The sequence below is a fragment of the Sebastes umbrosus genome, chromosome 15 (genome assembly GCF_015220745.1).
Source record: "Sebastes umbrosus isolate fSebUmb1 chromosome 15, fSebUmb1.pri, whole genome shotgun sequence".
Lineage (NCBI taxonomy): Eukaryota > Metazoa > Chordata > Actinopteri > Perciformes > Sebastidae > Sebastes > Sebastes umbrosus.
This window is the reverse complement of record NC_051283.1, coordinates 12,569,346-12,593,102: the sequence shown is the minus strand read 5'-3', so window position 1 is coordinate 12,593,102 and position 23,757 is coordinate 12,569,346. Positions and strand designations below refer to the sequence as shown.

The window sequence follows — 23,757 nt, the reverse complement described above, 5'->3', positions numbered from 1 at the left end:
GAAGCGTCGATCAAAAAGAGCAGAGCAACACAAAGAATTATGAAAATGAAAAGCAACACATGCTGTCGGCTTTTCATTTTCATAATGTGTTACTCGGCTACTAGAGGAGGCACGGATCAATAATGACGGGCCGAGCAGACTATAGCACAAATGGGATGGTGGTGATCAGGACGCTGCAGCACATCCCCATTCTCCCTCTGAAGCAATTTTCACACCACTAATCTCACTCGCTTTGGACTAGACACAAGAGAAAGTTAAAAAGAAACAATCTGCAAGGTCGATAAGCAGCAGAGGGTAAATCCATTCTCACTCTGCCAGAGGAAGAATTTTAAAACATGAATTGTTTAGGGGATAAAGCTTCACATACTATTTAAAATTCACTGTTTTTTTTTTCAGGATCTTAAGACGCTTGAGATGAAAAACTCAGACAAAAGACACACAACATCTGAGTTTCCACTAGCTTGATATATTTGTCCAATTAGCTAAATATTGTAGTGTTTCAAGTCAGTCTTCTAACCAAAAAAAGGTGCCCACCTGTGTACTGCAGCACGAATCCATTGCTGCTGAGGGAAGCATCGCTGCGGAAAGCTAGGAAGAGTGTGTTGAGGCTGCTCTCGATGCGCTCTGGAACGTCTGTGCCATAAAAACTACCCAGCAAGGGGCTGAGGGAGTCCGGCCCATCGTAGATATGTAAGAAGTCATAACTGGGCTCCAAGCTGAACCTGGTTAAAGAAGTGGAAATAAAACATACGCAAACATTTGGAGTTGTGGCAAACTTCACTGGCATCATAGTGTTTGCATTGTGTACGGATGTATAAAAAAAGGTTAGAAATAGATAGAAATATGCAATTTCAAACATACATGTTGCATTTAGTGTGCTAAAAAGCTTACTGGTTGAAGCTAAGAGCGATGACGTAGTCCGGTGTGACAGAGACGGTCCAGTCACACTCCCTCCCATGGGGGTAAGGTTCAGGATAGTCTGGAGACAGAATGAGCCCACTAGGGCCTGTCAGGTTGCCACCGCACGGAGCTACGAAAAGGGAGAAATCGATAAGTAAATACAACAGTAACACTTATAACACTATCATTTTCAGCTATTGTATATTCATAAAAAAAACTATTTTGTAACACAAAAATCCTAAAGGATCTCATCCAATTTAAATTTTCTGTTAAAAGTGTGATTTGCTTATTCAGCCTATTATTATTTTGTTAAAACTCTTATGTAGCAAATTCTTGAAATGAGCTGCTTGGCAACCAACTGATAGAACTACTAACATATGCAAAAACTTATAACGCCACTATCAATTAAAAAAAGACATATTTAAAAAGTACATAAAAACAGTCGGCCTAGCTACACACATTTTCCAAATGTTTTAAGAAACACCAACTTTCAAAGTCCCAAATGCATTTTTTTAACTGCTATTCATAATCTCCTGCAGTTTTGTGCAGTAGCGGTGCTACAAGTTGCATCTCTGTTTTCTGAATCAAATAGCTTCTCAGTAAGTTTAGCTCTTATTGATCAAGTAGTGAGGTAGCAACCACACAAGCTACAATTTCCCAAGCATTTCTGAAACTCAATTATGGTATTAAGGTGCACGATTGCCCATGGATGAGTGTGTAATATACTATAATTTATATTATATTATTATTTATATTATTCAATTATTATAGATTAGGCCTAAGAGCACTGACTTGGAATGAAGTTGGCTCAAAGTAAAAAAAAAAAAAATAGCTCCAATGTAGTTAAACTACTTCTGCCATGTTGCTGTAGCTCAGCTTGCCGAATGTCTCTAGGGTTAGCTTCAGTGTATTGAAGCCTCATTTATTGTAGAGTAACTGGTATCTTAGCTCGCTGCACTTTCCAAATAGCTTGCCCAACACTGCCTGCTGTATATGATATATGGCTTCCCCATAGGAAGTCGTAGTGACAGACGTTTAATTGAGACGTAGCTAATGCCCATTGACACTGCTTACCATAATCTCACCTGTAACTGTCAGAGAGGTGTCCTACCCAACCCCGCACCGAGGACATTATCAAACTAATTAAGCTAAGCACTAATTAAACAAGGCAGCTAATTACAAGGTCTTAATTGCTATTGTTAATTCACATTGTTTTGCAGAGCACCGACTGTGATCATATATATATATATATAGAAAAAAAACAAAGACTGTGAAGGAGTAGCGGTCTGACTGAGAGGTCTGTGTTGCTATTGAGAGGCAGGATAATCAGATCTCTATGTCTGCTGCAGTGACTTCGGGAAACGTCTAGGGAACGAGGCAATCGGGTTTGCCACTTAAGATTCACTTAAGGAGTCTGTTAAGTAATCATGTTAGGAATCTGTATTGTCTACCTGTTTTCAGACCAGTGAAGAGAGGTGATTTTTTTATTTTTTTATCTTCTGTCTTTGCTACTTATATCATTTTAAATCTCATAAACCACGTAAAGTTTACACAAAGAAATTTAAAGAATATATTGTATTTCCTTAAAAAATGGGTGTATATATAAAAACCTGCATGTCCTACGTGTTCTTATTACCCAGCAGCAGCTATGTGACAACATTCAGGCTAGTTCTGATCATAATCCATGCACCGTGGTTAGCCATAACCGATGATTGCATGCTTTGGTAATACCTGTGCATGTAGGAGGGTCTGGCTGCCAGAAGAAGCGACCGTTGATCTCCGTGCAGGTGATCCTGTTGGCCCCCTGCAGGATGTAGCCAGGATCACACTGGAACACCACATGGTCCCCGGGCTCCTTGCTGTCGCCGCCGCGGGTCCCGTTAGCAGGCATGCCCGGGTCATTGCAGGAGGTTGCAGTAGAGACTGAAGGAGCATGAGGAGACTCAATCATCGACATGAAAATGATCCACAGTTACATGATGAAAAGTGGGTCTCTCTCTGCACCCAGTTACCACCCGGTCATCAACCCAAGTTCATCTAACATTCCTTTCACCTCCCTCCCATCATCCTCCCTCCTCACCAGAGAACTGCAGAGCGAAGCCCTGCTTGCTAGTGAAGAAATCGGTGGTGAACTGCAGGCTGACGGTGTTGAAGGTGCTGTGGGCGTCCAGAGGAACCACTGAGCCACTCAGCTCCCTCAGCAGGACCCCTCCATCCTGGGGCCCGTCCCAGATCCGAAGCACATCGTGGACCTCCTCCGTGTGGTAAACCAGGAAATGCATACTGTTAAAGACAAAGACAAGATCCTTTAGAGGCCATGACAGTTGATAGATGACACTCCTTCTGACATATTTATGCTTTCAACCCCACGCAACCCCTTTTACAATTCAGCCTTACAGAAAGCAAGACAAAGAGCGGTTTGTTTTCTCACAAAAATATTAAAGCTCTGACTATTGACGCCTCCTATTTGCATTCCATTTTGTTCAAACAGACCTTAGGTCCTTTTTAATGGAAGTTAATTGGAGCAGAAGTCCATATCTTGCAGCTTTTCCATTAACAGCTTTAGTCAAGAAAAAAAATTAGGCTCCATTCATTGGGGATTGGAAAAATTCTTGCTCCGTCTTTTCAAAAGGTTTTTATCAAGATTCAGTATTTTATTTGTATTATATGGAGACTAAAATTAAATATTATAAAAAAGCAGAAAAGTAAAGAAAGGGGGAAACAAATCTAGGCTTTTAAAAATACAATTTAATATTGCTAAAATGTAAAAAAGGATGAGTCAGAACTGAGGAAGAGGAGGACACAACTTGATTTAATCAAACTACTGAGTATTTATTTAAGAATCAATGAAAACAAAGATTTACCGTGATTAAAGGAGACAATACGAATAGGAAAAAAAAAGACAAAAACACGGTTAAGGGGCAAGTATAAAGGAGGGAAACAAATAGCATTTTAAAGGGAATCACAGACGCCAGATCCAGAGCATTCAATGGATGTTCCACAACGTCAGTCAAGCAGATACGGCTGCCACGACATTTAATGGTTTCAGTCTAGACATCAGAAAGATGATGCTGTCAAAATATCTACCCTTCACTTTGGCACAGACAGCTGTCAGCCAGCTGGTGGTCCACTGGATGTGAATTTCACTGTAGTTGTGTACGTGTGTGTGTTTGTGTTTATGTGTGCAAGCGTGCCATCCTCAATGCAGTGGATTTATAATGATATATTGCTGGGAGTGTGAGCATGTTTACGTATGTGATTTGGAGAGGCTCAGCAGGACTAAAAGGGAAAGAAAATGGTATTTTAGAGTAAATGAGAGACGGGTGGTAATGTTGACATTGGCCACTCAATATAAAGGACGTATTTAAAGACAAACAGCAGCTTTATCCTGCAGCAAATACGAAGAAATTATAAAAAATGTTTATGTCGGCTCATTTAATTTGCCCCTTAGATCTTTTTTACTCTGCTGTCTTGAATGCCTTCAAAATAAGAGAAAACAGTGGAACGCACTGAGATGAAGATGTACTCAAAATAAAAGAAAACAATTTGTTGAACTGAACCTGACTCACCTGATTCACACACAAAGCGTTTATCAAAACAACATTGTTTTTTTCCCCTCCCCAAATTTCTGACAGCAAAAGAAAACATTGTCTCTAATGTTGCTTCAAAAGCTCTACTTGGATGATGTGTGATACCTTGCACGCATGCCACACAGAGATACTGAGACACTTCAATAAGTTGGGTGAAAATGAGCTCAACGGGGACCACTCACTGGTATTATAATTAAAACTTTAACGGTAACACATTTTCAAACACAATGACTAGGGCTGTCAAAGTTAACGCAATAATAACGCGCTAATGCAAATTTGTTTAAACGCTTCTAATTTCTTTAACGCATTAATGCAATCGATCTTTTGGAGGTTGTAGCGGCTCAGTTATAAAGGTAGAGTGAAGATACTGGCATCATATGAAACTAGAAAACATAAGGAATCCATTGGTGCCAACCATGTCGTACTAGAATGTCGTAAAGGAAAGGGGTCAAAGGGGTCCCTTGACCTCTGACCTTAAGATATGTGAATGAAAATGCGTTCTATGTGTACCCACGAGTCTCCCCTTTACAGACATGCCCACTTTATGATAATCATATGCAGTTTGGGGCAAGTCATAGTCAAGTCAGCACACTGACACACTGACAGCTGTTGTTACCTGTTGGGCTTGAGTTTGCCATGTTATGATTTGTGCATATTGTGTTATGCTAAATGCAGTACCTGTGAGGGTTTCTGGACAATAACTGTCATTGTTTTGTGTTATTAATTGATTTCCAATACAAAATATATACATACATTTGCATAAAGCAAGTATATTTGCCCACTCCCATGTTGATAAGAGTATTAAATACTTGACAAATCTCCTTTTAAGGTACGTTTTGAACAGGTAAAAAATGTGCAATTAATTTGCAATTAACTATGGACAAGGGCGATTAATCGCAATTAAATACTTTAATCGATTGACAGCCCTACAAATTATACAACAAAGACAGCCCAAACTTATAGAAATGCATTTGTAACTTCAAAATGAGTCAAAAAGTTCATATAAAATCTATTATGAAAAGTATTTCATTATGAAAACTCAATGAAAACAGTGTTACCCCAAGGGGAATTCATGACTCTCCCTCATGTTTCAATAATTTCAATTTTAATATAAAGCAAACAACACTTGTTGTAATAAAATGCTCATGGAGCACTTTTTTTTTATTATAAAGAGAGCAGTCTGTAGAGCTCTGTTTATTCTATTACTTTGTCTTACACTCATTATAAATCTGTCCAGTAGTCATTTTCTCAAAATATCATTTTAAATTAATGGTAATCTCTGTCCTCATGGTATTTTTGGGGCTTTTAGCATCCTCGTCCCTTTACACACACACACACACGGAGAGCCTTGAGCTACAGATGATGCAGAGGAGAAACAGCAACCCACTGATATGTCGGGTTTAGCAACAAGTTCCCACCGTTTCTGCATAATTGGTGTCAGACTCCGATCCCCATACTGTCTGATGTGTGAGCAGCAGCCAGGGGCTACCCAACAATGTGCTGCGTGTGTGGATACTGTACATAACCTACTTGACAAGTCCTGTTGCAACGCCCGTGAAAGAAGCGCGCATAAAACTAACAGATGCAGACAGGTGCACGAGTTTATGTTCACGCAAATGTACACTGATAGGTATATTTGAAGGGTATACTGCATTACACGGCCGTACATTAGCATCCGAGCCTGGTAAACAGATGCAGCGAGAGAGACATGCATACATACAGCATTAACCTCCTTATCTCTGTGAAGCAGCACGTCGCATGTTTCCAACTTTCATCAAAGAAAAAACTAGCGTAAATATTAATCCTATTCTATGTAGCTGTTCCTCTGCTTACAGTTCTCCTGCTAATATTCACTGAAGCATAAATAATACCCTGTACTATACAATAATCACTCAGAGCTGTGAATGAATGAAAGAATAGTATTGCAAATAAAAAAACAGCAACACAGCGCTAATAAATATGAGCTGTTAGAGGAAATAGAAGAGAGAGCAAGCTTAACCTGTTTACTACTCTGGGCCTCACAGACAAACAACTGTGATTTGCTTACTAAACTGAAATTGCAAGGCACACATCTGTGTTCTCTTGTGTGGCGCGGAGAATCAAGACACCCATTTCTTTTGTTTTAGGGTGGCAGCAGCTTAAAGATCAGAGAGACAGGTGTCAACAACTCAGTGGTTTGTATCCAAAAAATGGGAGTGTAAAAGTGATCATTCTTTTAGCAACTACTGCTGAGGAGCATTTGAGAAGGGCAATGGAGCCTGAAATGCACCAGGAGAAGACAGCGGTTCTCCTTGGCAGCTCCCAAGTACAAGGTTCCATACCTTTTCTTTTTTTTTTTTTATTATCTGTTAAATGAAATCTGCAGAAATAGATCAAATTCAGGTGAAACATGTCAAATGTCTTTTCTGCAAAGATGACATAGTAAGAAAATCAACAAAAACATTGACTGATTTATCTACAGTTGGCCAGACCGTTACGTGTAGGTATAAAATAATGAAAAAGGTGTTTGATATTCTGCAGTGCTCCTTCCCACATGTTTAAATACTTTCTCACATAACTCTAATACCAGTCCAGGTTTACTGTTTACTGGATACTGTTCAGTGGTTGCATTTGACTTTCTCATTGTCCTTCATTTATGGATACAAATATGGATTGAATCTGAATATTTTGGTAGTTAAAAGGGACTGTTTGTAAAAATCTGAAATGCTTGTTAACAGTGACACCTGTGGCCGTTAGGTCAACGAAAGTCAGCGTCGGGCTCGCACTTGTGCTCGCGCTTGTGCTCGCTCTACATAGACATGAACGAGCATCGCTCAAAACAGTGAGGCGACACACGTCAGCTAAAACCACAGTATCACTCTATGTTTCACCTGCTTGGCAGTGTTAGCTGACCAGACGAAGGTCTCTCCATGAATCAGTGCTGATCCTAGTGTTGGCTTTTCCTGCCTCAGCCTCCCAATCGCGGTCAGAAGGAACAAGGGAGACACCAGAGTTTTGGTCGTAGACGATAGCATTTCTCGCTGCGGAGCCCCGTCACTTCACAAGACACGGGAAACCTCTGTTGGTCTGGAGGAGCTGCAGCATTTATTTCTGCACAAACGTCCACTGTAGATTCACTAGATATTCTCAGAGCTAAACTAACTGTTCTGCAGTGTGTAGTGTGCGCGCATAAACCTGAGAGTGGAGCGAAATAGCGAGAAGGAGCGCGGCGTGTGACTGAAGGCAAGCAGGCAGAGGAGCAGAGTACAGCAGAAAATTCGACCCTGGAGACCAAAACTACGGTCTCCCCCGCGTCCTCCAACCGCGGCCAACACTGTTTTGCAAGACGGGCTTCACTAGATATAACTTTGCGTTTTCAGTGCTTCCGTGTAGTTTGTGTTGGAGTCTTGTCTGAACAGCGTAGCCACACGTGAGCGCGCATGGGACACCGACCCGGATTGATTTATATGTGTAAGAAGTTACAAACAGACTCCTTTAAACTATGTTGTGAATTTTGGAAATGATTACATCTACCTTTTTTCGATACATTTTCACTTTTGGCCTGAGACAGTGGCACACACGGCTGCGACAGACGATTTCTCATGTTCATTTTGTTCTGAAGGCTGAACCTGCCACACTAGAGATTGTCTCTGAACGTGGGATTTCCCGATCATGCAAGCACTTCACCGGGAGGAAATCCAGCAGCACCGGCACCGATCTGTGACCCGTATGGTTACAGACACGCTGAAAGGCCTCTAATCCTTCAAGGCCTTCAGACTTTTCCGTCAATGACGGAAAATATTCGTTTTAGGTGGCCTCTGGGTATGCTATGGTATTATATGATAAACATAATTCAATTCTGGTGATAGTTATTGTGGTGTGTGTCTCCCACTACCATCCCTCTACTTCCAGCAACCAAAGCTAATGTTCAAAGACCTCCATCCCTGTTATGTCAGCGCCTCAGGCAGTCAGATGCTTGTTATGCAAATGCTGCTATGAAACCCTTAGGTACTACGCTCTTTTCACCTATCCTCCACCTCCACATACCCTAGAGACAGGAGATGCTGGGGTGTTTCACAGGATTTACCAGCATAAGTAAAACAAAAAGAGCATGTTTTCTAATATATGTAAAGGTATGTGCCTTCCTGCATTGACTATCAATGTGCAGATGTGCATCGATGTGCATCGATACAGCACTGAGGATGTGAGTGAGTAACAGATGGTTCTGGGAATTTGCATGAGCAATGTTTGGAATCCAGCAAACGGTCACGTGTCGGATCCACGCTCGTGTGCTGACGGATCTCTAGTGCTAATGCAACCTTCAGGACTGTCAGACACCCCCAACGACATCGTGTTCTACTTCCAGATTTATGTGTTAAAAGGAAGATGGAAAGGTGGGTGGAAAGCAAGACGTACATTGAGGGAAAGCAGAAGGCGAGGGAGGGAACAAAAACAAGACCAACGTTAATCATTGCCGGGCCGCTGGAAGAAGAGGACGATGGCAGGAGGATAAGAGGTTGATGGAGAGCAGAGGAAGCTCTGAAGGATGGAGGGATTTTTCTGCTGAGCGGTCGGATGGATAGGATGGACGTGGGCTGCATGTTAGGATAATTGGTTCCTTTTATACAAGATCTAAATAGCCTATCTCTCCTTGTCACTATCTGGGAGTGAAGGCTGGGAGGGTGGGATAAGGAGATAGTGAAAAAGAGAAGATGGAGAGATGGGATAAGAGTGATGCAGAATGGTGCCAAGAAAAGATCTTGGTACTGGCATGGAAAAATCTTTCTTTTACTCAAAAGGTCTTGGTGGAACACGAGTAGGGCATGCAGACTACACTTTTCTTTTAATGGACCCAATCCTCTTGGTTGTCTTTATTTAGACTGTTCTTTAAGGCCATTCCCTATTTGTCTCTGATGCAGACGCTGCTGCCACAGCTACCTCTAAAAGAGAGCAGAGTGTGTGTGCAGGTTCGCACTTGCTAAATGCTTCACAGCTAGTCATCCGAAGTTGTTCGCTGCAGAGGAATTTGGAAGAGAAGTGTTAGCTTCGAGTAGGGGAAATCCGTTTAAAGACAACTTCTCCATGTATTCGTGGGTGGTGTACATGAGGGATGAATCAAACTACAGGTTGAGAGAAGTAGAGGACATTTGTGTGCGGTTAACGTTTTGTGGAATCATAGAAAGCCGTGTTTTGAAGTTTACGGCTGAGGGCTCTCCTTTACACTCGTCCCCTTCTTAACGAGATAAAGTAGCTCAATCGAGTGTCGGAGGAATCGCCGCGAGGAGATGAGATGCGGAAGAGAGGGATGGAAAAAAAAGATTTCGCAGGTCTCTTTTGATTCTGCCTAAATTATTTTGTATTCATATGAGAGAAACAGAGGGGGAGAAATAGAGAGTGCCGAGGCTCTCTCGTATGAATACAAAATAGTCGAGCTGCAATCACGAGTCCTGTGGGGAGTCTTATGTATGTGTGCATGAAGATGATAAATAAGCAAGCATGTGGGGGGTTTGTGTGTGGTACAGTATGAGGATGAAGAGAGATGTAGAGCAAACATACGCTTGCAAAATGTCGGCTTTTTCGCAACTAATTGAGACTGTGCGTATAAAGGCTATGTCATACCGAGAGCTAACCTCATCAATATGTGTAGATGTGGCCTCTGTTGGAATGTCCCTGTGGGATCATCCATCAAGGACACACACACACACGCATCCACACCGTGGGCTTTTAAAACATGCCGAGCACACCAGACACTACAACCAACACATGGGGCTTGTCTTGTCGCCTGAACTGAGCTTGTCCAGTTCATGTAGGGCAAGGGACATGATGTAATAACATGCAAGCGGTGCTATCATTACAGATAAAAGAACGGTCACAATTTTAGGTCAGGAAAAAAGGTGTGAAAGTGTGAAACGAATCAGTGAGATAAAAGTAGAGGTTAAAGAACACACACACATTGTTGTACTTGCACAATCCATTTTTTCCACATTCATTCCTTATCACTCAGCACTGTCCTTAACCATCACCAATCTCAATTCTTTCTCTAACCTGAACCTAATTTAAAATGACCAACTCCATATTCTTAAAATACCCCCTTAAAAAAGTAAAGACAAGCCAGTACTGTGTAAAAAGAATCACAATTTTTAAAGGTCCAAAACTCAAATTGGTTCTCAAGAAGATACAGAAGCGCGCACTCACACACGCACACACACACGCACACACAAAAACTAACTGAAAATACATTATATATGAAACTTTGTTTTGGGCTGTGCAAACCCAGTGAAATATATGTGCATATTCATTTGAGACTGAGGGCACTATTTCCGTGATAGAGCATGACAAACAGGGAGACGTATTGCACTGAAAAAATACTATATGTGGCTCCTTAAAGGGAAAAATCCACTCTATAAAAATAATTTCAATACAGTATGGCGTTTTTTTAAGAATTATTTTAGAGTTCAGATTTCATTGTACTTGAACAAGTCTCTCCTTAAGCTGAACAGCTTAGACAGTACTGACGATCTTATCTAGAGACAAATCCTGGAGCTGCTCCATGGAAGCAGTGAACAATGGAACAACTACTAAGACACAATGACACCACCATTTGTGCAGCCCTGTCTCCTAAAAATGACTTTCCCATAAAACTAAAACTGCATTCTTAATGACGTTGGTAGGGCAACATATTTTGTCAATGATTACGTTTGTCTTGAACGTATTCAAAAATAGTCCGTTGACGACGAGTGGCGTGCAGAACAGTTGGCGTAGGATACAGTATCGAGTGACCGTTGATGAAAGTTAAGTGAAACAATAACATTAATGGTCTAATAACGAGTATAACAAGCGAGAAAGTTCACTAAAGGCGGATGGGAGGGTTTCGTGTATGGGTCAAACTAACACTGGACGTTACCCCAAGAGACCACTGTTCATGTCCCGTGGGAAACTAAAAGTCAACGCTCAGTTATGTAGTCATTTTAAGCTCAACCATGATGTTTTTTATTAAACCTAACCCAGTCATTTTGTTGCCTGAACCTAACTGAGTAGATTTGTTGCGTTTTTTTGTATTGTTTCAATTTACAACTTCAATCACATATTGCGAACAACAGTCCCAAAAGTACCGTATGGTATCATAACCCACACAGTGAGTACAGCTTTTACAGTAGTGGAGCGCTCAAATTAGAGGCCATGCTTATTATTAAATGCTTAAATACCAATTTTAAGATGAATGCTTATGGCTTCATTGTTCAGTGTACGATGTGGCCTAGATCCCTCCTCTGATCTCTGTAGCAGTAACCACTGAATGTTCCATCGGCGAAACGGCTCATTGCCTTCCTTATCATCGCTATTCCTTCTATATAGTTATCATCTCTTTATGTCTGTATTCCACTCTCTCTGCCTCCCACCTATACTCTCGTCCCATCAATAACTCTCGACAAACCAGTCCGTAGGCTTTTTTAGATGTCTGCTGTCACTCGGCACGACACCTGGTCTCGCATGAACTCGGTACGGTTTGATTAGTGTGCTACCTTCAGCTGAATCATTTGATATACAAGGAATCCCTGGGCTAATGCATTGCAAATTCGTCTCAATAATGAATTGCGTGGGTAGGATCAAAGGCATGGATGTGGAGCATACCTTGCAGAGGAATGCCAGAGACCCGGAGGTAATGGAGGCACTAATGAACCTAAGCTAGCAATCATGAGGGACCAGAGAATGTCAGATGTGCAAGCTATGGGACAGCATGCACACGTGAATAGATCAATGCAGACAACCACACGGAAAAGTACGGTGTCACGACGTGTAAATGACATGGCACAGTAAACAAACAAAAGTACACAACACAGCAGTCTGAAAGTTTTAGCATTTTGCACTGACCAAACTGAAACTAAAACGTGTCTGTAACAAGCAAATACTGGATCTGTTAAAGGCTTGACAGAGCATTACCAGGGCAGATACCAAATGTCTGTTAGTCTAGTCTGTAGACTAGGGCTGTCAATCGATTAAACTATTTATTTGCGATTAATCGCATGATTGTCCATGATTCATCACGATTAATTGCACATTTTTTATCTGTTCAAAATGTACCTTAAAGGGAGATTTGTCATGTATTTAATACGCTTATCAACATGGGAGTGGGTAAATACGCTTGCTTTATGCAAATGTATGTATATATTTATTATTGGAAATCAATTAACAACACAAAACAATGACAAATATTGTCCAGACTTGACTATGACTTGCCCAAAACTGCAAGTGGGCATGTCTGTAAAGGGGGGGGGGACTCGTGGGTCCCCCAAGCACAAGTTTTTCCTCGCCAAAAATTAGTGCAAGTTTGGAGCGTTATTTAACCTCCTTCGCGACAAGATGATATGATACCTGTATCTCCACTCTAGCTGTAAAACTGAGCCCACTACAACCTCCAAAAGATCGTTTGCGTTAATGCGTTAAAGAAATTAGTGGCATTTAAATGAATTTGCGTTAATGCATCAACTTTAACAGCCCTACTGTAAACATAAAAAAATATTAAATATGATCACTTTCATGTAAGTCTATAAAGTTAATTACTTTTTGTCTCCTAAAATTGGTGAACTATGTTTATAGAATTTATATAAAAAGCACTAGGATTCCTAAATGTCCCACTATGATGAGCATGTGATCGTCTAGCAAAAGGTAATCCAATAAATGAAAAGAGAGATTATGGCCCCTCTTCCATATGTTCCGTAATATACATATGTCCTTGTACAGCACTGTCCCTTCAAGTACCTACTGTAGGCTTACAAGCTTATTGGATTCGTTAACACAGCTGAGTCATGACAGTGAATGAACACAATTAATATTCCGAATGCATCCAACACACTCTGCTGGCTCTATGTTTGTGGCTTAATGGCCATCCATTCCAATGCTGTCAAAACATGGAAGTCATCATAAGCATGCTGATATATGACTGACGCATGTCTGCGTTCCTAAGTAGCTTAATGGATGGATGGAGAATAACATTAACAGCACCATTGTTAAGGCCTCAATATTCACAAGGACACCGTCTTATTAAGAATATAAAGTATGCACTTGTCTTACTTTGTTCAAAAGAGTTCAGCAAAGTCTTGAATTATGCATCCATCTATCTATCTACACACTACCGTTCAAAAAGTTGGAATCGCCTGCCAGAAAAGCTTTATTCGGTACAATCAGATGGCCTAGAGGACTACTCTATATTCTTTCATGCTTTTAGGTTGTAGAAAGTCCGCTTTAAAAAATAGATGTTATTTTGCATGAAGCGTTTTCAAAAAAAAATAATGTTTTGTACGTGGAGAACAAAACGATGTACAATGGTTCAACCAGACTGACAATTGAAAGGGCAGAAAGAGACAAAGATAGCTCTGAGCAGCAGTTCAATACAAATAGAAGAAATCACCAGCCATTGGTAAAAGAAAATATAGCATTTAAATGTGTGCAGATAAGAACGGGAACAGGTTTCTTGTTTCAGACGGTGTCGAGTGCACGATAATGCCTATGACAAGCTGGAATTAACAGGCAACATGTTGCTTTAGCAGAGCTCTTCTTCAAACTTCACAATCAAAACAGAAGGTTAGTGTGGGTTGGCACTATTTGAATTAGATCAGGGAATACCAGTTGAACATATTGACAAATCACAGTTTACTCCTATTCAATCTAACCACTGAGTAGACTGCAGAGGGCCTAAAGAAAGATGGATTCCCAAAATAAATTATTTAGAGCCCAATTGCACCGCTGTGGTTCAATAATGATCAAGGGTATTAGTACACAATTACCCCGTCATGCAACACTGTGGGGGCTAAACGGAATCATTTAATTATTTTTCTTTTGGGGCAAAAATTATTTCAAATGTAGATAATACATTTGGTGTCTGGATTATACTGTTTTTATCTATATTAAAATTGCCATTATTGAAGGAAAGAAGAAAAACATCACTATATAACAGGTGATTTCAAACTTGTATACTGTTTATACTTATATAAGAAGACCAAATTTGATTACACATGGGAGCGAGGAGGTGTATTCTTTTGAAGGGGGGTAACAGTAAGTCTGGGCGATATAGATAAAATCAAATATCACGATAGTTTTGATAAAATACCTCGATTTTGATATTGCAACAATATTGTAGGGTCGACTATTGGTGCTTTCAATATTTACAAAATTAGATAAATTATATTTATGATTATGATATATTGATAAATAATCATTAGTAATGTGGATATAATGACTAAGTGGGTAATGTAAAAATAATAGAACAGCTAGAATAGTCCGGGAAGATCAGAAAATTACATACTACTTACTTTACTGTAATGCAGCCTTAAAACCCAGGAAAAGACACTTATATGCGATATTACAATATCCAAAATCTAAGATGATATCTAGTCTCATATCACAATATCAATATGATATCAATATATTGCCCAGCCCTAGGTAACAGCCACGGCGTGGATTGTTGGGATGGATCTGGGTGAGCCGAGGTGAGGTAAGGAAAAGCGAGCTGTTTCATTAAATACCATTATAACATCTAATTAAATAATTGGCCGTATGCATCAGTAACACTGGCAAAATAACGGCGCTGCAACGTCTCTGTTGTCTCCTCTGAAAGCCACAGGAATGAGCACATCCGCGAACAAACATTTGCATACACGAATGAATGCACTATTATCATTTATTTAATGTATGAATACAAAATAAGCACGGATGAGTGCACGCAGAGTCGCTGGAAAAAAAAGACAAATAGAGCTGGATGGAAGCAACATCGCTGTAGGTGGCGGTAGCTGAAGCATGTAGCTAATTATTCCCAAAGTTCCATTACACAGTAAAGAAAATGTCACCATCACAGCGTGGCTGATAAGCTGGCTGTGTCACCCGGTAATGACCCCAGGCGCCTCTCTATGGGGTGTAGCGTTCACAGCACAACCAACCTAGGAATCAATAACACTGGGGTAGCCTAAGAACACATTCAACAAACATCTGGGGATCCACAGGATGAGCTGCAGGACATGGATTGTTAGAAAAAAGCACATCTGGGTTGCTTTGCCCTTCTGCTACTATACAACCCTGACCCTGATGAGCTGCTTGACAATGGCAGTCCTTTAAGACGGATGGACAAACTATGAAGGAAATATCTTTTCTTCAATAACAGGAAATAAATATGGTGCGGGAGAATAACCTCTGAAGTTTAAATTGCCTAGAAAGGTATCAAAGAAAACCTCTAGCCAAAACCATTCACCTTGCAGGATTTTTCTTACTTACACTTAATCAAATTCAGGAAAGTAAAGCACATAACATAAAAGCCAAACACTTGACTTTCTTGAGGCTCTGAAGTGGCATTTCCCTTCACCCAGTAGTAACTCAACTATTGGCCAATAGCAGCTCACTGAAGATTGATTACACAGCAGCCTGTGAAAGTGATGAATACCACTGCAAAAAAAGGGGGGCTAAATTGGAAGTATATTGAAAGGTGGTAGATTGAAAGAAAGCCTGGAAAAGAACAATGTAATCAGAAAACTAGAAGGCAAGAACAGACCTTATAGTGCTTCCAGGGGCGGCCTCGATGGTCCACATGCAGTGCAGGTTGTGCTCATATGGAGCCGGGTAGCCCGGAGACAGGATACGACCAGAAGGCTCATCCTTGATGGTGCCGCCGCACTCCGCTAGAAAAGAGGCAGGGAAACAGAAAGAGAGAGATTAAAGACTCCAGCAATGACTCGGAGTAAAAGAACAGAAAGTTGCAAAATAAGTACAAGTTCATCAATGTTGTGAAAGTCAAATTAATCAAAAGTTACAGCAAGGTTAACATACTTAACATGCGAGGAACTGAACCATCCCACTTCCATTTGAGTGCATCACATCAGTTTCCTCACATCATTATTAATTATTGACATAGCAGCCATGTGCTTAAATGTGATGAGCCTCTTGCTTGCAATTTGAATGATAGGAGGGAGGGCAGCCAACTCAATATACTCTATGTGTATCTCCTTGGCTCAGCGAAGGCAATCCACCATCTCAACCAATGACCTCATCCCGTTGCCTTTGAAAGTTGATGGACTTGTTGACTGAACAACACAACATTCAATATATTAGACTCAAGTTGGGAGTCAATTTTAAAGAAGACGTTTTCGCTGACATAGCAAAACATTTAAGTCGATTTTCTAGGGGTTGGGATAAAATAATATTATGATACTTTAAGCAGCAGTTGGTAGAAATGGAGCAAATATGATTAAAATAAAGTTATTTTTTATAAAGCGGTCATTATATCCTGACAGTAGTGCATGAGACAGGTAATCAGAAACAAAAAAACATGTGACTCTGTGTCCTTCGGTGCTCCTAATGCCATCTGCAATATCAAACTAGGCAGCGCTGATCAAATATGAATCAATATCCTGTTAATGTAATGGCTGTTTCTCGCCTCAAATGTTTTCAGAAACATCTTGTAGTGTACTGTTTAGCTGTAAAATTAGATTTTTGAAAGCCTTAAAACAGAGCCATGAGGAGGTGCAGAAGTCTAGTTTTCTCTCAGAACACCTGAATTACAATATGTTGAAAGGTTATTATGGAATTTTTGCCCAATGATGCCAACAATTTTCTTCCTACTGCATGTTTAAGTCATGATTGCGATTTTAAACATTTTGCAATATGCTGAATATTGCAATAAAGTATATTGTGATTTATTACCTATCAATCGATTCCTTAGGTTTTTTAGTTTCATGTGATACCAGTATCTTCATTCAAGGTTTAAGACTGAGCCTGCTACAGCCTCTGAAGGACAGAATAGCGGCCGGCAGATTGTTAAGAGGTTAATAATTTATATAATAAAAGATCGGTACTTGACGTCCATGTACCAATATTATGCTTTATAGATTTTTTCCCCCAACTCTAATATTTTCCGTACAGAAAAGATACACAGTTGCCATAATGGAAGTATCGCTGATATAAGCATCCACTGGGCAACATGGTAGGCAATAGATCATACCAAGAGAGTGGAAGACTTGTCATGAATCATTTGTTCTTCAGAGGAATGTCATTGAGTGTGCTTGCGGGTGTGTTTGTTGTAGTAGTAGTAGGCAGTATGATGGTTCTCGTATCATATCACGGTTCAATAAGCCCCCCTGAGGTACACAGCATGCACCAAGCATGAGCTCAGTCTCTCAAAAAAATTGACAACAACACAAACATCGCATCTATGAAACTACAAAGCAGAATCAGAGGCCAAAAACGTTTTTGTCAGGAACAGTGGGAAGAATGGAGCTTTTTTTTTTTTCCAGCCTCAAGTAATGAATTGCCATCAGAAACGCTCTGTGACTGAAAAGCAATTTTCAGCCCCCCTTCAATTACTTCCTCCTACTCTTATCCAAAAAGTGAAAGAAAAAAAAAGAGAAAAAAATATTCTCCAAACAACATCGGACTTGAAGTGTTTTGTTAACGTTTTTGAGGCCATTTCAACCGACGAAAAGAAGGTAAAAGTGCTCTTGTTTCTTTTTCATTCCACTGAGAGGAAAATAGCTGCTTCAAACAGGAGAAGAATGGAGGTCAAGGAATCATACAGATGATGATGATGATGATGATGATGATGATGATGATGATGATGGTGATGATGATGAAATCCATCTGTGACAAACAGACCCTGTGGTGAAATACAGCGACAATGGTAGACACACACAAACAGAGACAGACCGGTAAGTAACCAACTAAGGAACTAACTAAATTAACATTAACACAGTAAATCAGACTGTGGTTCCTCCATACATATCAGGCATAAAACACCCGTCTGTCACCTCCCATTTGACAAACATGCCTTTCCTTATGTTTGCAAATCATTCCTTCCTTTGTTTCTCTCCATCTCCCTCATGCATTAAACATTTAAACAGCGATAATCACCAGAGCTGGCCTCTGATCATTTTTGCTGTCAAAGCAGAAACACATAAACCAATACATACACGCATACTTGAAATAGAGTCTATGCTTGGTTACAAAACATATTTGAAAGATTTGATTGTCATTTTTGCTTTCACTAAGGACAAATGCAAAAAAATAAATAAATGAAAGCGTGAGCATATTAATCTTTAAACAAATGCTGAGGTTTTAGTCTCTCTTCTAAGCTTTTTCCCCTCTGTTATGCTTTTTCTTGTTGAAAGAAACTTGCTGTTTCGTGGAGTGAAAAGAGAGAAGGGTGATCTATCACAGTGGGACAGAGCCATCTCTTTCTTCTAGCCTTATGACCTAAGAAACTATAGTGTTCAGTGCTGCCATGGCGGTGTGACTCCCTCAGCTACTCTACCGCCTCAATCTATGTCTCCACATATACACCTTTCTAAAATCAACTCAGGTTCTGCCTCTTTTTCTCTCCACCTCTCCTCAAAGTAGTTTATCAATGTAAGTTGTTGTTTAATATATGGAATAACCATCATTAATAAATGCTAGTTAATCACACTTCAGTTATTTTACTTTTAACAAACAATGAAATGATAGTTATTAGTATTACTATAGTTTCTGTAATTCTATCATTAGTTTGTGTAATATGAAATAATTATTTTATAAATGATATATTGTATCATAGCTGATAAGTGATGATAACTATTCAGATTACATTTGTAAACTATTTATTAACAGTTTATTGTTGCACACATGATAACATTTTATATACTATATTATGCATTTGTTAATGATTTTCAAATGAAAAACTTTAAGAAATCATTTGTAAAACATCTATAAACATTACATAGCTGGATGGACCAGAAACTAATTATTAACCATTCACAAAGTATTAACTATCTATCTAATTAATGTTTATAGATGCTTTACAAAATATGTATTAAACCTTTAACAAGGTATTATAATCATCAGTTGTAACTTTATAATAGCCATCCAAATAATATGTATAGACAGTTTAAAAAACAATTATTAAACACTTTTAAAATACCTTTTTAAAAATATCTGGTCCATCTATCTATGTAATGTTTATTGTTTTTTACAAATCATTTCTTAAAAGTTTACAAAACATTTGGTAATCATTAACAAATATTTATCACACGGCTTTGCTGAATACTTGATTCTGATTGGTCAATCACGGAGCTCTATGGTCTTTTATTTTCTTTATAGCAGTTGCTATGGGCGCAGTTCTGATGTCGGACTCTGGCGGACTGTTTTTGTGTCAAATTCTTGATATGTTAAGTATGTAGCCGTGTAATAAGCGAGATAATGTACAGCCAGTGCGTCATTGTTGTGAAATAAACCCTGACAGGGCGTTGCAGCACCCCGATGCAAAGCGGAGTTCAAAAGCCTTTATCGGTGACCTGCAAAACATTATCCCGTACTTAATACAGTATATAAAATGTTATAATGTGTGCAACAATTAACTGTTAAAATAGAATTACTAATATATAGTAAACAGTATTAATTATCATGTCATTGTTTGTTAACAGTAAAATAACTATTAACTAAAGTTTAACTAACAATTCAATCAAATCAAATCAATTTAACATTTATAAATGATGGTTATTATAAAGTGTTCCCAAAACATCTACTGTAGGGGACACCCTACAAATCAAACAGACACACACACACAAACATTTTAATTAAGCAAAACACAGCTAAATTGAATTATATATATTGGATATGCACTCTAATATTGAGTGTCAATAAACTGCAACCCTCAGTGTCCAACCCAACGCTGCTCAGTGACTCAGCCGTGCAACTTTCCTCTTCTGTGACTTTCAGGATATGAACTCTCTCCACTGTTTTCAACTCAATTTCATTCTCCTCCCGCCCCTGCTCGCTCCACCTGTCTCATCTGTGTTCAGCGTGTCCCCGCTGCCTGAAAATAATCCCGCCATTACAAACAGAAGCAGTCCCTCATCTGCACCCAAATTCACTCTGGCTGTTAGGCTATCATCTGCCGGGAAAGGGGCATGGGGAGGACAAACCTGTTCAGAGATATACAGTATGCTCGATGTTGTTTATACCCAGTCATGAAATTACCTGTCAGTTTGGGTTGAAATGGGAGCCAAGCAATATTATTCTAATCACCTTGGCTGATGTCAAAAGAACACCAACCTGCCTGTTTTCCTTACCGAGCTCCTGGCTGGATTCTGAAAGACTCTGTCAAAATGTCACCCAGGAGAAGATCCAAAAAGTATTACTTTGGGTTTGTTACCATGACACCATATAGGCAGTATCTGTGTGTATGTATGTCAGTTAAATAGTTTTAAATAAAAATGCATACCATGACAGGTGAACTGTAGCTGAACTCTAAAAGAATGATGGGATGGGTATAATCTCTAATGGAGAAATTATCTCCATAAAATTGATTTAGAAAGTCTTCCCACCTCAGACGGTTAGGGGTTAAAAACATGCTCGCTGTGCTTTTGATGTGGGGAGAGTCTTATTTTAGTAACAATAAATAATGTGAAATGGGGGGAATTTGCAATCATGATGCAATATGTGGAGCTGAAAAGAGCACAGTCATTTTTCGATGAGATAATGCACCGAATAAGGTGCTGGGAAAGCAACCAAATGGATGCCTCAAAATAGCAGAGCTAAAAAAAAAAAAACCACAGAGCTTTTACTAAACCTGCACCGGCAAATTCACATTGTTATTAGGATGAGGAACTAGGTCAGACATTTTAGTTCATCTGAGAAAAACTAAAACTGGTTAGGATTAGCAGTATGCCAAACGGTGAAGCAACCACTGAAACAATAAATACAGTAATATAATAGAATACAACACAATAAGCAACTTGAATGTTCAGCTAAACTGAACATAGCACAAAGTAACAGATGGTGATGTCAGGAAAGGTAATAATACACTGTGATGTAAGGCAGAATAGCATAACATGATGTAGCACTAGGTAACCTCCCATAGGGTAGCTGACATATCCAGTGGGGAAAAGTACATTTACTCATGTACCGCACTTAAAAGTAGGGTTGGTAATGTTCTTCAAAAACACTTTTTTGTTATATTTGTTGAAATTCTCATTATATCCCGACAGCAATCAATAAATCAAATGCTCTGACAAAAAAAAGAAAAGAAATCTGGTATCGGAGGATGTCGCAGGACCGTAATAAACCAGTCCAATCATTTGGAGGGAGGCCTGAAGCGACGGACTGTCAGTGTTGCCGACTTTCTCACGAGGACTTTTGGAAATAGTGCTTCTAGCATTGGAAAGAGTTAGCAACACTGGGCTGGGTTGGATCATTTTAAAAATCTAGCATTCTCTTGGTAATTTCTCAATATTACCAACCCTAGCTTTAAGTACATTTCAATTTCTTTATATTTATACTTCACTACATTTCTGTGACAGCCTTATCTACTAGTTAGATTGCATATTAAGATTTTTCATACAGTTTGTTGAGTTGTTCTCAATTAAACTACTAATCTTAAACCATATCTTGGTCAGCTGCCACAATAAACTGCCACTGCATCATAATAACAATCCAATAATATTATATTATATAAATTTAATAATATAACACTCAAAAAGTGTAAATTCTGCATAATGCCTAATTTTACATTCAATACTTTAATTACTTTTTGCTGACGGTACTTTTGTATTTATAACTTGTACTGGGATATGTTTACATGATGTAAATACTTTTACTTATATAAGGGATCCAAGTACTTCCTGAGTCATACACAGCACAATGCAATGTGATGCAAGTCACTGTAATTTGCCATTGTAAATGGCAATTGGTTCTCAATGGCTTATCTGATTAAATAAAGATAAAATAAAATAAATAAAAGAACACATTAGAAGAACTCATATGTTGGCAAATAAACTGAAACTTTCTGCCAACAGCATGGGCACAGTTGATCTCTAACCCCTTCAAGGAGCGCCTGACTCACCAGCACAGAGTGGGAGAGGGTTGTCCCACGCCCTCCTTTCTCCCCTCAGGCAGGTCAGCACGTAAGGGCCTTTCAGGGTGTAGCCTGGGTCACAGCTATACGACACGGTGCTCCCTGCAAAATGACCTTTGTCCTCCCGCTTGTAGCCAAACTGGGGAACACCTGGATCCTCACATTTCACCAGCTCAAAACCTTGTAGAGAAAGAGAGAAGGAAAGGTGAGGAAGGGCAGTACAAGGAGTAGGAGGGTACTGAAGAAAAACATTTTTATGTGGCAGATGCAACAAGGAAGGTTGGAAAATGAGAAATAAGCAAACAAACTATACTAAAATGTAAATATCAAATGTAAAGTAAGGGTGGGTGGTTGTGTGTTACTCACTAATGAAGTGCAGTTCAAAGCCTTTGCTGGTGTTATCCGCATTGCTGATGAACTCCAGCCACATGGAGCTGGAGGTGGAGTTCAAGGTTGTCTCTAGCATCTCGCTGCCTGTAAACAGCCCCAGCAGACGAGCCTTATTACTGCTGCCATCAAAGACCTGGATGGGAGAGAGGGAGTGAGTGGGAGGAAGCATCTGAATTAAGATGATCAGGTCTGTACACACACAGATATGCTAACAAGGCCACAATTCCCCCCACCACCGCCCTCACTTTGAGCATGTCATCCTCCTCCAGTCTGAAGTCGCGTGCCCGTAGCTGGATGCCTTTGCCAGGCTGCGTCTGGATGGAGTAGATGCACTCGTGGTTGTTGCCGTAGTAACCGGGGTAGTTGGGTGAGAGCAGCACCCCTTGCATGCCAGTCACGGATGAGCCGCATTCAGCTAAAGAAAAAGAGAGGGAGCGGAGAGACAGACAGAGAGACAGAAGGAGAGAGGGTGGTGGTGTTGGAGAGAGAGCAGAGGACATGTCAATCGCTATATGCTTGAAACTCGCACTGTATTCATTCATGCTGTCATGCAGAGGGAGATGGGAGAGGTGTTGGGGAGAGGGATATGGTCGGTGACTATACCTGAATGTTGAGTGGCACATCATCATAATCACAATACAATCTGAATATGATTAGCAGTAATTTCGGCTCTTTTTGAAAATTGCTTTCTCTGAATCACATCAGGAAAAAAGAGTGAAAGAATGGCGGGGTAAAGTTTTTCTGTAGAAAAAAAATAGCTGCCAGAATTTAAATGACCACAAATGTATCCCGAATTTTATCTTGTGCAGTGAGGTAAGATGAGGTCCGTGAGGTGTATGAAGAAGTATTACGTTTCTAAAATAAGGCTGAATATGATTAACCTTGCACGGCAGCTGGAGTCACGCCATGTCACAAGGTCACGCCGAGAATCGCGGGATCACATCTCACATGAAAATCCATCTTGTCAGGCTTCAGGTAATGCATTTGTGGCCGTCAAGCCAGACCATGAGCCAATCAGTGTCATGTTAGGACCGA

General features: G+C 39.8%; 1 protein-coding gene across 1 annotated transcript in view; it reads right to left on the bottom strand.

The window, feature by feature from the left end:
- Positions 1–23,757, bottom strand: part of csmd2 (CUB and Sushi multiple domains 2) — a 286,853-nt gene that overhangs the window by 92,854 nt on the left and 170,242 nt on the right. The window contains exons 23-30 of the mRNA XM_037794153.1: positions 22,968–23,137; positions 22,699–22,855; positions 22,321–22,512; positions 16,006–16,132; positions 2,981–3,183; positions 2,632–2,823; positions 892–1,030; positions 535–722 (exon numbers count right to left, since the gene is read on the bottom strand). Of these exons, the coding sequence (XP_037650081.1) occupies positions 535–722; positions 892–1,030; positions 2,632–2,823; positions 2,981–3,183; positions 16,006–16,132; positions 22,321–22,512; positions 22,699–22,855; positions 22,968–23,137 (1,368 nt within the window). The remainder of the gene's footprint in view (positions 1–534; positions 723–891; positions 1,031–2,631; positions 2,824–2,980; positions 3,184–16,005; positions 16,133–22,320; positions 22,513–22,698; positions 22,856–22,967; positions 23,138–23,757) is intronic.